Source organism: Larimichthys crocea, chromosome XXI (assembly GCF_000972845.2).
Source record: "Larimichthys crocea isolate SSNF chromosome XXI, L_crocea_2.0, whole genome shotgun sequence".
In the NCBI taxonomy this organism is placed as follows: domain Eukaryota; kingdom Metazoa; phylum Chordata; class Actinopteri; family Sciaenidae; genus Larimichthys; species Larimichthys crocea.
The window spans coordinates 17,530,862-17,547,313 of record NC_040031.1 but is presented as its reverse complement, the minus strand read 5'-3'; the positions used below and the strand labels follow the sequence as shown (position 1 = coordinate 17,547,313).

The window sequence follows — 16,452 nt, the reverse complement described above, 5'->3', positions numbered from 1 at the left end:
ACATACACCTGCAGACGAATATATGGTTGGAAAGTGGTGTATTACTGCAGTGCAAACTGGGTATAAATTGTACTTAAAATGGTCTCAATCAATAAATTTAAAGTCCACATCAGAAGAGATACAAAAGTATGATGTTGATGTGTTGGAGACAATGTGGTAGCAAATCATTATCAAATATTCTGGGACTGCCCCAAACTGGGCTTGTGTTGGAATGACATTCATAAAGCATTGAGCACAGTATTCAAGACTCAGTACCTACTAAACTCTGGGACATGTGAAGCATACAAAGCTGCTGCAGGCCCTTCTTTACTAGAAGGTGGCTAAATCCAGTACCGCCTACATTGGTTGATGGTATGGAATAACTTTGGAAATATTTAAAATGAAGAAGTTCACTTATTCTTTGCGGATTCAAAAGGACAAATTTGACAAAATTTGGAATAAATGGATTGAATTTATTGAATGCCAAAGCGAGAAGGCTTCGTATGACTCCACTGAGGCTTAGTGCTACTTCCCTTTCTTTGATGTGATGTAATAGAAATACTGTACAACCTCCCCTGGCTCTAATCTATATAGTTTATTTGTAATTTACTGTGAGATGGACATATGTGAGAAAGACAAAGCTATGGGTGAGTTTTAAGCAGAAGTACACGCCTGGAAATGAAAATGCAGGGGTTAAGTTGGTCTTGGTGAGTTTCAGCTCACAGGATCTGCTGGATGTAATATTTTTCTGTATATATGCATATGTACATGCATTGATGTAAATATTGGAAAAAGTCTGTTATCTCCAACTGTAGATATAAAAGGCTAATTTATAAGTAACGAAAAACCAGAAAGATTCTTATTTTCCGGTGATCATACATGCTTGAAAACATAGTTATGAATATTATATTCCATGTCTACCTTATTCTGAAAACAGATCTCACACACTGGACCTCATCAACTTTGTTCTTGCGCAGAACACAAGCACGAGACGAGGAAGTTAAACATCTAACCAGGCGTGCAAAGAGCAGTAGCTCTTGGATATACAGATAAACATTAAGTAGGGTAGATATGAATATGCTTAATTATACACAGAATCAACAGAAATATACACAGTGCAGGTAAGTAAGAATACAGTACATTATAACAGATCTACTGATCAGACTGCTACTCCCACCATGTAAGAAGGAGCGCTACAGCAGGTCCTTCATTCCAACAGCTGTCAGACTCTTTAACACCAGCATGACTTCATGCTTTCTTCCTTATATTTCTTATATATGAGCAATTTATTATCCACCTTTTGTATACGAGCTGCTGTGACAATTAAATGACATGACAGTCAAAGTGTTCATATTAAAATTATTAACTTGTTTTGACAAACAATCCAAAACCCAAAGACATTTAGTAGCAGCCGATTTGAGAAGCTCCAACCAGAGAATGTTTGTCATGTCTGCTTGACGAAATCGATGAATCAGTTGTCAAAATAGGTGTCAATAGGTCAATTAATCATTTTAACTATAATTAATGTATTATTACATTATAGACATGTTAGTGTATGAGCAGCATTTTATTGTTGGAGCTGCTAGTACTGTTGGGTAGTTTAATCCATAATGACACTTTATAAGTTGTAAGATTATCATGTGTTTTAATCTGAAATGTAACTACAGCTGTCAAATAAAAGCCGTGGAATACAAGTACAATATTTTCATCTGAAATGTAACAGAGGAGACATCAGAGGTATCTCATAATTGTGTATTATTGTATTTATCAAAGAGCAAACTCCAAACAAATGACACATTTGCCTCCTGATTTTTCTGTGTCAGTGAAACTGAAAGACAAATATGGATTAATTTAATCCCTGAAGGACAACATGCTGTGTCTGTGGATTAAAGAGCAGCCTCGCGGTCACCAATGCAGTGTTTATGTACAACTCGTTTCCTGCCTAACTGTTATTAGTACAACACTCAGTACAGTTGTTCTCCTGCTGATGTTTCCACACAAACTGTTTACTTCCTGGAAAAATGTTTCAAAGGCACTTGACATGGCGTACAAATACTTATATATAGTACTTATATATAGTAAAACGTGAAGTGATGACACCTTTGCAGTGGTGCATCCATGTTGTTATTATATGACCCTCTGTGAACAAGTGGATATTTTTAGCTAACATATCTAGCTCGGGACCTGAAAACTTCAGCTTTTAGATTAATGTTTGACTCCGTGCTTTGTTAGGAGAACAAATATCCAGTAAATCTCAATTTTCTTAAAACACGTCTCGCTTTAAATCTAAATATACCACAAATGTTTGTACATCCTAGTTGTAATCCACTGAACTTACTGGTTCAACCAGGAAGCAGAATTAAATATGCACTTACGGAAAGAAGAAACTCTTACTAGTTGAATACTTAAAGGCTTAGAATAATCAAATGTAATATTTCTTCTCAATGAACCAGACAAAAACAAACATCATTCATGGATTACAGACAAATTTTTACAGTTTTCATGAATGATTGTAAATATTCCACAAATTAATTTTACACATGATGTATAAAATGCTCTACACCATTAAAAGAGTATATTTACTATCTAGTGTCAGTTGTCACTGCTCGTATGTGAGCGTCATTGCAAGTCTTAAAAAATAAAACAAACGTTACTCAAAGCAAATTAAGTTAGAGCTAGTACCTCCTGAGATCTTATTGGTAGATTGCGTTCATGGAAACTGCGTTATGGGCACGACTGTGAAGTCATTAAGAAGCTTACAGACGTTCTGGCAGATTAGGTTTTTCTCTTCTAATCCTGCAGATTACCACAGCACAAGCCTGCTGGCTGGGAGTGCTTCGTTGGGCTGCGCAGTTTCTTTACATTGATCATTTTTTGTTGCTGCCACATCATTGGACTACGTAGACTAAGACGGAAGCCAGGATTTAGGGATGCACTTTAATTTGGACTTGTATTTTTGTAAGTATTACATAATGGAGGTATTCTTTTTGTTTTGACAGAGCGTAGGTGGCAGAAGTTGGTTCACAACAGAACTACTGACCTGCACCTAATTTGAAGATCGGCTAGACGAGGAGGATCATCTCTTTTGCAGACTAATGTAGACAGTGTCCGTCACTCTGTAGTGAAATGGAGACAGAGCCATGTTGTGAAGAGCACAAAGATCCCGTCGTGGAGCCCACAGAGCCTGAGGCCATTTCTGAGAGTGCTGACAGGGACAGTCACACCAAACTGCCCTGTGGGTCTGCAGAGGAAAGCGAGGATCTATGTGGGAAAGAGCTGGCTGAAACAGAGCGCTGTGCAGAAGAGAGTAAAAGCACTGAGATAAAAAGCCCCTCTGATCCTGAGCAAGAAAGTGGCGGCACAGAATGCAAGGAACAGAAGAAACTGAAAAAAACAAACAGCTGGAAGATGGTGCGGTTCCAAGACCCATCACAAGATGATGATGTGTTGGAGAGGGATAGCTCAGCAGAGAGTCTCTTTCCAGAATATGCACTGAAGGAGTGGACTACCTCAACCTTTGAAGAGCTGTTTGTGGCTGAAGATTGGCAGGACATCACAGGTACATCAGTGACTGGAGAGACACACTTTAGTCTTTGTATAGGTGCATCACTAATTTATCAATAACTGCTTTATATTTGCTTAACTTTAACTTTTACATTTAAGTTTGGATTAAAACCCTGACCACAAAAGAACACGAACATGTCTGAGATTAAAACATTGTTTCTGGGCATGTGTTTACTAACAACTAGCAGATTAACCCCATTTCCTCTTGCACGACCTTTACTTCCTCTCCCTCACGCAGAGGACCGGCTGTTAAGGAAGAAGGTGCTGGAGTCCAGCGCCCCAAACGCCCTGAGCCCCACCTGGGGCCAGGAGGTTTCTGTGAAGATGCAGTGTGTCCTGGAAGATCGCACTGTGGTGGAGAAAGACTGCAAGCTTGTCTTCGTTATTGGAGAGGGAGATGTAAACCAGGTAAAAAAAAAGTTTTAATGCAAACATCTTTGCACACGACGATTACTTCAATTCCAGTTAAGAAAACAAAATGGAAATGAATGCTGTGCAAATAGTCTCTCATTTCATTTCCATCTCTCAGACTGCAGCCAGCCAACACCCATCAGTTCCTCTTTTTTCTACTCTGTTTCTACACCGTAGTAGTACAACAACAACAGTAGTGTTGATGCTTTTTTCCCCCACACCAAAATTGCTCAGGTTTCAATAAAGAATTGTACTGATAAACAGAATCGATAATGGAAATGGTATCAATAAAATCTTATGAATTCCCATCCCTAGTTGGCAATGACAGTGTTAACATGCTGGTGTTGAAGCAGGTACAAAATTACCATTTTAGTTTAACATGTTGAGGTGCTAACATTTGCATATTAGCACAAAACACAGTTTGCACCTGAACCTGATAGGAATGTGATGAAAAGTACTGGTACATGAATGTGTTTACCAAGTTTTAATAGTGAGACCAAAACCGTATGGTGGCTCTAGAGGAAACGTCAGGCAACCACCAAAATCAGCACAAGTAATCCTGCAGGAGCCACAAGTATGTGGACCAAATCTTGTGGCAATCCATCTGATATATTTTAATCTGAGCCAACTGCCTGACATTGCTGAAGGTAGCATAGCTAAAAAAGCTGCTCCATATACAAGAATTGGAATTTACCATCAGATGTTTAAGTCAATTAAGGACACTGAGATGCACAACATAAAATTAAGCTTGAACGTATCTTGTGTAATTATGTAAAAACTCAGTGAGTAAATAACAGATTGTTGTTTGACACCTGTAGGCCCTGGAGGAGTGTGTCATAGCCATGCAGCAGGGCGAGATCACATTACTGCTGGCAGATTCACAGTATGCTTACGGACTTCTGGGAAGGTAAGAATTTTTCCAGTTATTGTTTTTGAATGGTTAACTATTGAATTAAGGAGCACGAGAAGCCAGTTGGCCAGTTCTAATTGTTTCTATAAGTATCATCCCAACAAGAGTCCCAGGCGTCTTGTACCTGTTGCTGTGGGGGCAGCCTGGTTATCCAGAGGTAGCGAGGTTAATGAACCATAAACAGGAGCAGATGGCTTCCTCCTAACACCATTTAGAGGCAGCCTATCAATGGTGGGTGTGTGTGTAACCTCCCAACCTATGGGAGGACACTACTCACATTACGACCAATGTCTAAGGTTTATAACCTTTGCACCATTACAGAGCCAGTATAAACACAGAAGAGATTGGTGTGTCACTGATGAGAACCCATTGTTTATAGTTTTAATGTTGACTCTAGAGAACCTGAAAACACGAGAACGAGGCATTAATGCAGCACAGTGATTTGATGAGATTGTGTACAATGACATCTAAGTGAAAATATCTGAAAGGAAAGCCGTTTGAGGCGGCTCTAGACAGAAAACATGAATGTGTTTAATGGGATTTGATTTGTTTGCTGTTTGATTGCGGAACAAATTACTTACTGTAGTTCCCGCCACTGTTAGACTGTTTAAGCAGACAGTAATATACTTTATATTGAGCAAAATTATGACCATTAATTTAATTCTGAAAGCAATATTATCAACTCTATGCCAGTGTTTGTAAAAGCCCACACCCATTAGAGTAAATTAAACCTTATTAGGTGGCTTCACACACTCAACCTGAAGCCAACATTGTGCTCTGTGAGTGGACAACAGTCCTCCAGTCAACTAAAACAAAATGTTGTTAATATAAAAGCTTGGTAAAACCCTAAAGTACAGGGCTGGACTGCATTTTTGAAGCTCTGTGCGGTGCTACATGTAAGGCATACTGTACCATTAACAGAGTAGCTATACAGAGGAGTAATGAATAAAAACAAACATGCAACCACGAGTTATCATGTGGCGGTAAAAGCCTTAAAACATGCAGGATCCAGAACTATATTCATCATTCACAACATTCACAACAAGAGTACATTTAGCTGTGTTGACAACATAACTAAATGTACTGAACACTGTGTTGTGAAAGCATGTTTTTGTGAGTACTCTACTGTTACAGCCTCTTCTGTGTGTGTGAGGTCCTGTTTGTTTTATGGAGGTCTGTGAAGGGAATGATGGGACACAGGGTATATGTGAGGTGAGACTGAGAAGTCTTTGAGGTGTTGTCTAGAGTCTCGCCCTCTGTCGTGTGCAGAGAAGGAGGCCAAGAAAAAAAAGGAGGGAGGCGGCGGGAGGTTAGTTAATGATTGTTTTGATGCAGCTGATTAGGGTTGTGTGCTGTGGAGTCAAATTTAGCTGTGCCATAAGGTTGACAATCAGGGCTTCATGCCAGCTTTTTAAACAATATTCAGTTATCGGGGTTGTGATTTCCTTCTGTCACTGAGGTTAAATATGTTTGTTAATGATTTGGTATGACTAGTGGGGCAATCAAGAACATGCACAATGATACAGCCTGTTGAGCTAAACTCCAAGGTACACAGGTTAGAAAGATAAAACCCTGAAAAATCTTCTGCTGAGGGGGCCTTAAAGGAACAGTGAGGCATTTGAGGACATATGTTTATTTGCTTTGATAAGCCAGCTAGCTTTGCTAAGCAAAACTCACTAATTGATGCACTGTATCTTGTTTATTTAGTCCGTAGATTGAATAAATGATAATTTCGCTGTTTTACAATACGCTCTGTGCTGGAGTATTTCTTGACTCTGAGCAGTAGCCGCACAAGCGGAAACTCAAAGAAATTACTAGTCATGGCAAAGACACTTAACTTTACATTTTTGTTTTTTGCACAGATTTAATAAACCGTGTTACTGAGCTTTAGGTGTCAATAGGCAGATTTTGTTAGAGCTCTTTACTCCTCTTTCCAGAGCTAACCCTCTGTTACTGTAGCTGTAGCTCCTTATTTACCATACAGACATGGGAGTGGTGTTGATCTTTTCGTCTAACTCTTGGAAAAGCAAAGCAAATATGACACAGAACTCCTGGGTTATCATTCATGGCATGTTGCTCTTGAGAAACGCATCTGCTAAACCTCTCTGTTAAGCTCTATTGCTAATGTATTTAATAAATCCTTTATTTGAGCAAATAAGCTGGCAAAAATAAGGATCACAAGCAGTGACAGACATCATGTTTCAGAGTAGATTTGACAGGCGCAGCATGTCTGTGTTGTAAAATGACAGCGAGACAATGAGGGAAAATCTCATTAGCCTCTCTCTGTTTTCTGGCAGATGCATTGATTGAACTCTGTCAGTCGTCTGTTGCAAACAGTGCCGCTAAGAGCACTTCACAGTTATTTATAAGAACAGTGTGCAAAGCTGGTCAGACAGTATGATTCAACACAACACAGTGGAGTGGTCTGTAGCTCAGTGTGCGGCTGATGGGCTGGTTGCAGAGCCTGATGTGATCAGAGCGCCTGAAAAAAAGGGGAATTAGAGGATAATGAAACCCCTGAAAAAGTCTGGAACATTTATCTGATTGACCACAACAACAGACATGCTGGTTGGGACTAATTTTACAGAAAGAATCACTGACGTTTTCCCTGTGTCATTAAAGCCAAGAGCCTGTGAAAGCGGAGCTGTGACGAAACAGCAGCCTGCGTCAAAACTATCCCCTACTGAGACATAATACTTAGTCAGAGATGCAGAGCGCCTCCCCTCAGTCAGCAGGTCATTATCGGAGAGCAGTGGAAGCTAACATCTGTTGGATCTCTGGACAGGCTAAACTTTAACACTCATAAACTCTCCAGGGGCCAGAGGGAATCTGCCTCATCAGCCCCGGACAACCCCAAAGTCAACAACATTATGTGTCACTGGCAGCTGCTTTATTTTTCATTTGAATACAACCACACTTGCCAAACAAGAAACCATAGTTGAATGAGGCTGCACTATTTCCATTATACAGTATAAAGTGCGTTCATGTGAGCTGTATGTAAAAAAGTCTACACACTTTAATGCGTCCTCAGTGTGATGTGGTGCACTGTGAGGTTACTTTGGCTGTCTGTCAACAAACTTACAAGCTTAAATCCTGGTGCTGCCAGCAAAGATGTTACTGTACTTGCTACCTCAATGGCACACGCTGAAGTGGAGTTAATTAGACCACTGGGATGTGTCATAGTTAAATTAATAGTTTAATCCAAGTCCAGATGGACAATGTCAGCCAGTTAATCATTCCACTGTTGCATTAATGTGTCATGAGGGGATTGTGAGCTATTTATGATCAAGTACTACAGTTCAAGTTTATTTTGCACATCAACCACAAATGCTTCAAACATGCAGGGTCAGGTTAACATGGCCTATTTTTTGGGGGGCTACAGCTGGGTGCGCCAGTGTGCACTCACTAAACACAGGAAGCAACAGTCAGATATTACACATGTGTGTACACATGTGTAATATGTTGCAGTAGCTGATTCTAGGTGAAGAAAATTGTGTCATTTCAGCTTGATTGTCACATGTTTTGTATTGTCATTATCATTTTTTCCAAGTATTACCATTTACAGAAAGAACTGTAAGGGACCCAGAATTGAACCTTGCTGTATCCCATGTGGAATAACAATAACAGATAATAAATAACTGGCAGAGACTACAGCATGCAAGTATAGTAGATAATCACATACTAAACAAATACCCTTTAATGGAGACACTGTGGAGACACACCAGATGGCTATCACCTTCCATTTCAGAGAAAAACAAACAAGTCCTACTGGTGGGTGGAGAGAGACGAATCTCCCTCCTTTTGAGCCCATCAGGAGGTGGCACTGATGCTGAAACCTTGATTACACAAGGCTTACTCTTTTGGCACTACAGCGGCAGGGTGGAGCAGGGTGACAAAAGCTTTGGTTCGTGGGAAAATACTGTAACTCTTACCTGGGTGATTGATGTTCATTGCATAATATTCATCATCTTGTTAGACAGCTGTGCAGTTTAATTTGATCATGTATGTTAGTGGTTCGTTGTCAGATGGCCAGGCTGTCATGGTGTACAAGTAGATAGAATAGTGTAGGTGTAATTACATCAAAAGGGCGCGCTTGGTTTTGTAATTTGGTTTGGTTGAACGAATTTCTAAAATGCGACATATCAGTCTTGTTTGTTGATAAAATTCTGGACTTATTTACATTATCGATCACCAGTCCACCAAACTTTATCAAGACTGACTTATCATATTTCATATAAAATCATGACAGTAAAAGATTATTTACTGTGCTAAAATACTACTTTATTCTGTGTGAATTCTCTTAAAATGGTGGATAAATAAAGGTTTTGAAATATGACTGTTATACAGGAAAACACAGTCATACTTTGCATACTTTTACTGTTATGGTTTGGCAGTTTTTCACTGTAAAATTTATAGACATTTCTTACAGTGTGTCAGCCTAGGTTATAATTCATTCTATAATGCTAAAGAGGCCATGGATGTGTGAATCAAATGTGATGACAATGGATCCAATAGTTGCTGGTGTCTGAATCATAAAAAGTTCAACAATCTTAAACAAGAAATCCATATTTTGGCGCATTTATCTTGTTTTTATGCAACCATTACATCAGACAGTGTTTCCATCCAAACTGGTATTGGATCACAATTTTCCTGTGTTGAACATCCAGCTAGTATCTCAAGCTGATTGTTAAATGTCATATTTAAATTTTAGGTCTATGTGCAACTGTTATGTTTGGCATACGAAATGAACTATTTAACCAGAACTAATAGATAACATGCATTAGCGTCTTCTTGTGAATGTGCTCAAGGGGAATCTTTGTTGACACTCTTGAAGGAGTTGGGTTGTGTGGATGCCTCTCCCTCATGCACACCCATATCCAGTGGGGAATGCAGCTGAAAAAGATAACAGTGACATTTTTCAGGGCAGAAAGGCATGTAGACTGAGAGAGACGCAGTGTCAACGTGAGAAAGTGTCAAGCCGGAAATGTGATGAGCAGGATCAGTGAGGATGAGTGAGGATGCATGTAGGCGTAGCCACCTTTTGAAAGACGTGACTGATGTCAGTGACTTATGACACATTCGGTCTCTGTATTCAATGGAAGACGCAAAGGAAGTAAAACTGCTTGTATCAATTAAAATGTTGGCTCCATTTGTGAATATGGCGTGTGTGTGTGTTCTTCCTCTTTTTACAAACCATTCCCTTCCTATCGGCCAGTTTAACATGGTGCAAGCAAGAACTGGCAGTTCTGCTTTTCATTTAATCAGGCACTTACTGGCAGACAGGTACAGTGAGTCACTCACAACAGAGCTGGACTGGACTGTGTCACTTTTATGCACTTGAGCCCTCCACGCCAATCTCTAGATACATAAGCATGTTGTCCATTCATAATATCCATGAGGTGGAGTTCCTCTCTGTGCTGAAGGTAGTGTGACTCATTCTGCAGAGTCGCTCGGGTCAAATGAATAATGTAACCATTCAGACGCTCCCCTGTGAAGCACAATGATGAATCTAAACCAGTCTTCTCCACGTTGATATTTCCTGTCAGTACAAAATCATTTCTTGTTTGCAGTAACTGACACCGGTATGAAGAACATGTTTCTTTGTTGTGTATGAGGGATTCCAGCTGAACTCTTACCCTTGCAGTCATGTGACCTAAACAAGTTTGACTGTAGTTTTTTGGCTGTGTGTGTGTCTTTCCCAGCACAGACACAGCAGGCTGACTAGAAACCACACCCAGACCTCACGCTCCAGGAGCAGGCCAGCAAGCACCGACAGCTGTAGCACGCTCCAGATAAGATCGGGCTTAGTTCCCAGCCAGCTTTCGCTCTTCTGTTCTGCCACAATCACTGCCACATTAGTCAGAGGCTTCACACGTTGAACTAAAACTAGAGAGAAATGTGTGAATTTAATCTGAACAGACTTTGTTTTTACCTCTGGAAACTAGATGGTGGGTTGTTTTGGCGCCGCAGCAATATTTTGCCACTCAGACCAGTGTTTGAACTGTTCATGTCCCTCATCTAATCTCCCTGGATGTTTACCTTTTTCCCCTACTGCTGGCAGGCTTATCTCTCTCATCGACACAACCTTGGTAATATAGCACTGCCCTCAGTTATATTTACTTCTGCTTTCAGTGGTCAGGGAGTTTTTAGCGGGATAGTAAATCTCCTCCACTGTGCTTTTTTTTTTTCATTTTAGGTAGATAGCCTATTTCTGAGCTGATAACACTTGGTGGAGTAAAGTTATGTGACTCTGGTTACAGATTTGTTGGTGGTGCCAACGCTAGTTTAGATTTAAATAGTTTTGTTTATTTGTTTTTGTCCCAGTTTATTCCCATTTTGGAGCGACAAACTATTTAAAGAGTGCGGTAAACCTGGTCTACTACATGACCTTCCCAGTAAAGATGTTGACCAAGGTCGGTGTGTTTTCACTGGAAGGAACTTGTGTCATCAGAAGAACACTAGAAGCCACAATATGATCCGAGCAAACAGTACATTAGTCAGCATAAAACAAACCACTTCCTATTGACACACCAATGAAACAATGTAACACAACCATGGACGCATTTTAGCTATGACTGGTTTGCAGTAGGAGACGTGCAGTCTGTGGTATAAGAGCAGAAATAACCCACCAGACCTGAATTAACATCATCGTGTCCTCAGAATTGTAGTGCAGTTTCAAATGGTCATGTTGTTTATTAATTAGACACAAGTTTGTTCAGGTATTATGTATATTAAAATATGCATTTATACAACTGTCAACTGTATACAACCTGCCCAGCTGTAGAGGCCTCACTCCCCACAGTCCCTCCTGCACACAGACACCGGTGTCAAAGTAAATGGTAAATGGACTGTACTTATACAGCACCTTTCTTTCCAACCACTCAAGGCGCTTTTACATTACACATCTCACACTGAGCTGATTTATGAAATATTGTAAATGCTTAATTTTTTAACTAGCCCTATTCTTCTTCACTGTCTTTGTTGCATTGCTTTGTTTCCCTATGAGTTACAACTACAAACTGTTGATCAACAAAACAGTGTAAACTGGCGGAAAGGCTGTGTGTCGAGTCACGGGAGTGCTGATGTAAATGTGTGATACAAACAAAATGACAACTCACTTGTAAAAATAGTAATACTCCAGAGCACTACTAGTGGCCAAAACATTTAAATACCACTTGCACTCAAACTTTCCTTAACAGTACAGATGTGGTATGTTATCAGCAAACTGTACTTCATGTATCAAAAATAAAAGTACTCATCAGAGTTTAACTATTATATTTCTCACATTATTGGTTTAACATTCCTCCACTGGTTGTAACACATCAATAATCTGTCGTTTGTCTTCCCTTTGACATCACAACCTTTTCTTTTCAGCTCATTCTTTTTCTTATCTTGCTTCCTTAATCCTCATCATCCAGGCTGCTGAAATAAAAAAAATGTAGACAAGATTTCCACTGAAGGTGACGAGATTCACACTACAAAAATAAATACTACTGTACAAAAAATATGGGTTATCTTGTTAGACTCTCACCTCTGATATGTAACTCATACATTGGTGTCAAAACATGCCGTCTGTGCTGAAACACTGACAAAACTGTCATGCTTCACTGGCATCATCCCCTGTCCATTGAGCCTGTGCTGTGTTGTATAACCATGATGTTGCAACAGAGTCTGTTTTCCAGAGCGTGGCATGCAAGAGGGACACAAGATAAACACACATGAGATGGCACTTCAACCTCAACAGTACCTTTCGTACCCATGCCAGGCTCTCTTTTTTTAAATCTTCCATCCCTGCTGTGCACAATGCACACAGACAGAGAGAGTGAGAGAGATTAGTGGTGCATGACAAAAAATAGAACTGGTTTTAAAAGTAACCTAATGCTCTTGTTAGCAGGAAAGTCTGCACTCGCCTGTGTGCTATTATCTGGATGTATCTGACTAGGACAAATGATGTCCAAGTTAAAATATAAAAGCCACCATTAAAACAAACAATTACATTATTTGAAATCACTCACCTTGTAAAGGTTGAAAGCCTCTGAAACCTCCTACCCGTAACACCTTTCCAAAGTCAGAATTATGGGAGCTACACCTGACCATTTTTGTTACTTTTCAAAACCGATAAACCCATAATCATGTCCACTTTACGCTCCACCTGAGGTGTGCAGAGGTGAAGAAAATAGCTTTTGAAATTTTATCTCTAGCTCTCTTTGTAACCATGCCAGCAATGTGGCTCTCAGGATGGCAGTATCCGTCCAGTCTAGCCCACTTCTTTGGCTCAGAATCAAATCTCTCAACAACTGATTTCTATGAACATTTGTGGTTCTCAGAAGATGATTCCTACATACCTGACATTCCCTCTAGCACCAATTGCCATGAAATGTGGTACAAACATATTTAGTGTCCCTCCATCAGGCTGCATGGTAATCAAGTGCCATCATGGTAAATGAACTGTACTCATATAGCACATTTCTAGTCTTCTGACCCCTCAAAGCGCTTTTACACTGCATATCTCATTCACGCATTCACACACATTCATACACTGATGGCACTGGCTGCAATGCAAGGCACTGCTGCTCATCAGTTTTAGGAGCTAACCATTCATATGCATTCACACACCAATGGTGCAGCCTTTGGGAGCAATTTGGGGTTCAGTATCTTGCCCAAGGACACTTCGACATGCAGACAGGAGGAGCTGGGAATCGAACGATTGAACGATCATCTGATTAGTGGACGACCCGCTTGACCTCCTGAGCCACAGCTGCTCAACCATCAGATCCAATATTTTGTTTTATGGCCCAAATACCTTCAACAAAATTATATATAATTATATATATACTTTGTGTTTAGTGCTAAATAGCAAATGCATACATGTTAGCACGTTCACTAAGAAGTTGATCCAGTTAAACATTACCTGATTGGCTACTTAGCAACATTTTTTTTTTGCATTTTTTTATGTAGCTCAAAGCCTTACTGTGTCTTTGTAAAGTTCAGAGTGTGTTGGCTCTAGTTGACAGCATCTTGGCATTCCTGTGTCTTCCACCTCACGGCTAATCTAAAAATGGGCACAGACATGGATCATCGGTGGACCTAAGGCAGGATGAATGAAGCCTTGGTGCTCAAACAAGTCATCAACGCCAAATTAGCTATAGAGACCGAACCATTTTTTGTACCAGACTGTGAACATGTTATGCCGTGAAGTTGGACATTTTAACATGTGGGCCTTATGGAGACTGATTTGTTCTGTAGCCAGCCTCAAGTGGACGTTCGTGGAACTGCAGTTTTTGACACATCCACATTGGCTTCACTTCACAGCCACGGAGGTTGCTGCTTGGTCTCGCCCACTCCGTATGACAGCACTCTTTTCACTCTGCCTGTGAGTTCAGAATAGCTATAAACACTGTCTACAACACACCGCACAAGCTATATTTTCCTAGTAGCTTAGAGCAGCTCTTACTCTCCTGTATTATACACATGACTTTATATTCGTAGCTGCTTTCTGTCTCCTGTCACTGCTCAAATGCAGAAGCTGGTTCTGGGATTCTTTGACCTCCTGGACCACCCAGTCCCACTCGTCATTTGTGGCTTGCAGAAGTCACTTCTTATTACAACTGTACATTTTAAGATACACATTTCAATCTACCAGAGAATGCAACTTTTCCCGTAACGTGAGCTCAAACAGACGGAGTGGTGATAACAGGCACAGAGTTGCCGGGCAACTCATGAACCCACTTTATACATTTTGCTCATTTGTTACTCCACTAGAATGGAAGCAGATGGGATAGTGGATGGGCAAGCTGTTACTTACTGACAGTGACACACTGTGCACACACAGGCACACAGTTATACAGTATGTAACAGGTCTGTATCGACAGGTTAACATGCTGAATTCATCACGTACTGTGCCACAAGTAGAGACGACTATGCATCTGAGCAAATAAGTGTTTGTAGAGCTGCGTGGTGCTGCTGTTGCTGTGGAGGGAAGTGAGGTGGCGGGTGCTGCCTGCGAGCCTAAAGGAAAGAAATCTGTAGCAAAGGAACAAGTGGTGCTGGTGTGTGTGTGCGTGTGTGCGTGCATGTGTGTGTGTGTGTGTGTGTGTGTATGTGTGTGTATGTGTGTGTGTCTGTGCTTAGGGGGGTGAAGCAGTACCGTCAGTGGGGACGTGGAGTGTGACTCATCTCGCTGAGACGTCAGTGCACCGTCATCACTCGTCTGCAGTGGTCTGTCACAGACACATACGCACACATGCAGAAACACACACACACACACACACACACACACACACACACACACAATAGACTTTAAAAATATTCCACTCAAAGTTAATGACTGGCAGACTCCCTCTGACATCTTCACTGCAAAATCAAAATCAGATGTGCATTAGGGATTATTTAAGTAGATCTCATTATAAATGAAACCATTGCAGTTGTTTTATAGCTCTTATAGGATTAGTTGCACTTTGGTATGGTTTCATATTGTCATTTCAGATTTCCAGATGTTGAAGGACAATACAAGTGAGCTCATGTATAGAAGAACATCATCTGTTTGGAAAACAGCATGAAACTCCCTGTTAATGTGCAGCCCCCTCTGTGATGAGAGTGACCTACGCCATTGCCACTGGCTCCGGTCAAGTAAAGTCAAATCCTTCCTCCTTAAGAAATGTGACTCCCTCACTCATGAGTGACGCTCCTGGTCTCATAGCTACACAGCCATCGGAGACAGACTAAAGGAGCGTGCTAATGGCATCGCTGCATTTGCTTTACTCAGCCAACAGACACAGGCTGCTCCTCCGTGACAACCTGACTAATAAGTCAGGAGTTCAGTGTGCTGCTATTGATTCACGGGTTACACAGAGAGGTTTCAGCTTGCAGCTGCTGCTGCTGAAAGGAAGCTGAATCTTTATTGGTTAGATAACACAGACACACACTCACAGAGGCAGTCATATTTCTCCTGGACAGCAAAACGACAGGAGGGCGACAGTGAATGATAATGATGTTTTTGTTTGATGTACACACACTGCACAACTTCAGAAAAGCCAACATGTGCACATAATGTATGTGCTTGTAAATGACTCTTCAAATATGTCCAACATTAAAGACGTGAAGGCCAGGTGTAGCTGTACAGTTGCATATGAGTTACAACTGCTGCCTTACATCTATTTTAATCATCAGTCAGAGCACTGATAACTGCTGTCTGTTTGTTGGGCGCTCAATTTGCAAAATGATATTCGAGAAAAGGTGACATTTTCTCAGCTGCGGTTATCTGGTTTCAGCACATGCATGTGTGACAGCTTGGACTTCAGAGGGAAATTAATTTCTGATCAGTATCTCTTTATGACATTTATTCCTGTACCAGAATGTCACACATAAAGCAATGAACAGCTTGTGGTCAAAACATTAATGTTCACAACTCTGAAACCACAGTGGGAGGAAAACAGTGATAATGAACGTCTCCACCATATTTCATACCCAAATCACACTTTTTAGAAAAAAATGAATCTTTTATCTGAGTGAAAATTAAATTGTTAGTCTAAATAGAAAGCAAAAAATACTCTCCCAACACTCAGGGATTTATATGTCCGCTGAAGTAG

The 16,452-nt window shown here is 40.6% G+C and overlaps 1 protein-coding gene across 1 annotated transcript in view; it reads left to right on the top strand.

Moving 5' to 3' along the window:
• The window catches only part of LOC104921709 (peroxisomal membrane protein 11A), a 65,476-nt gene that overhangs the window by 33,377 nt on the left and 15,647 nt on the right, over positions 1–16,452 (top strand). The window contains exons 2-4 of the mRNA XM_027272650.1: positions 2,979–3,538; positions 3,782–3,951; positions 4,773–4,861. Coding sequence (XP_027128451.1) covers positions 3,106–3,538; positions 3,782–3,951; positions 4,773–4,861 — 692 coding nt within the window. The 5' untranslated portion in view covers positions 2,979–3,105. The remainder of the gene's footprint in view (positions 1–2,978; positions 3,539–3,781; positions 3,952–4,772; positions 4,862–16,452) is intronic.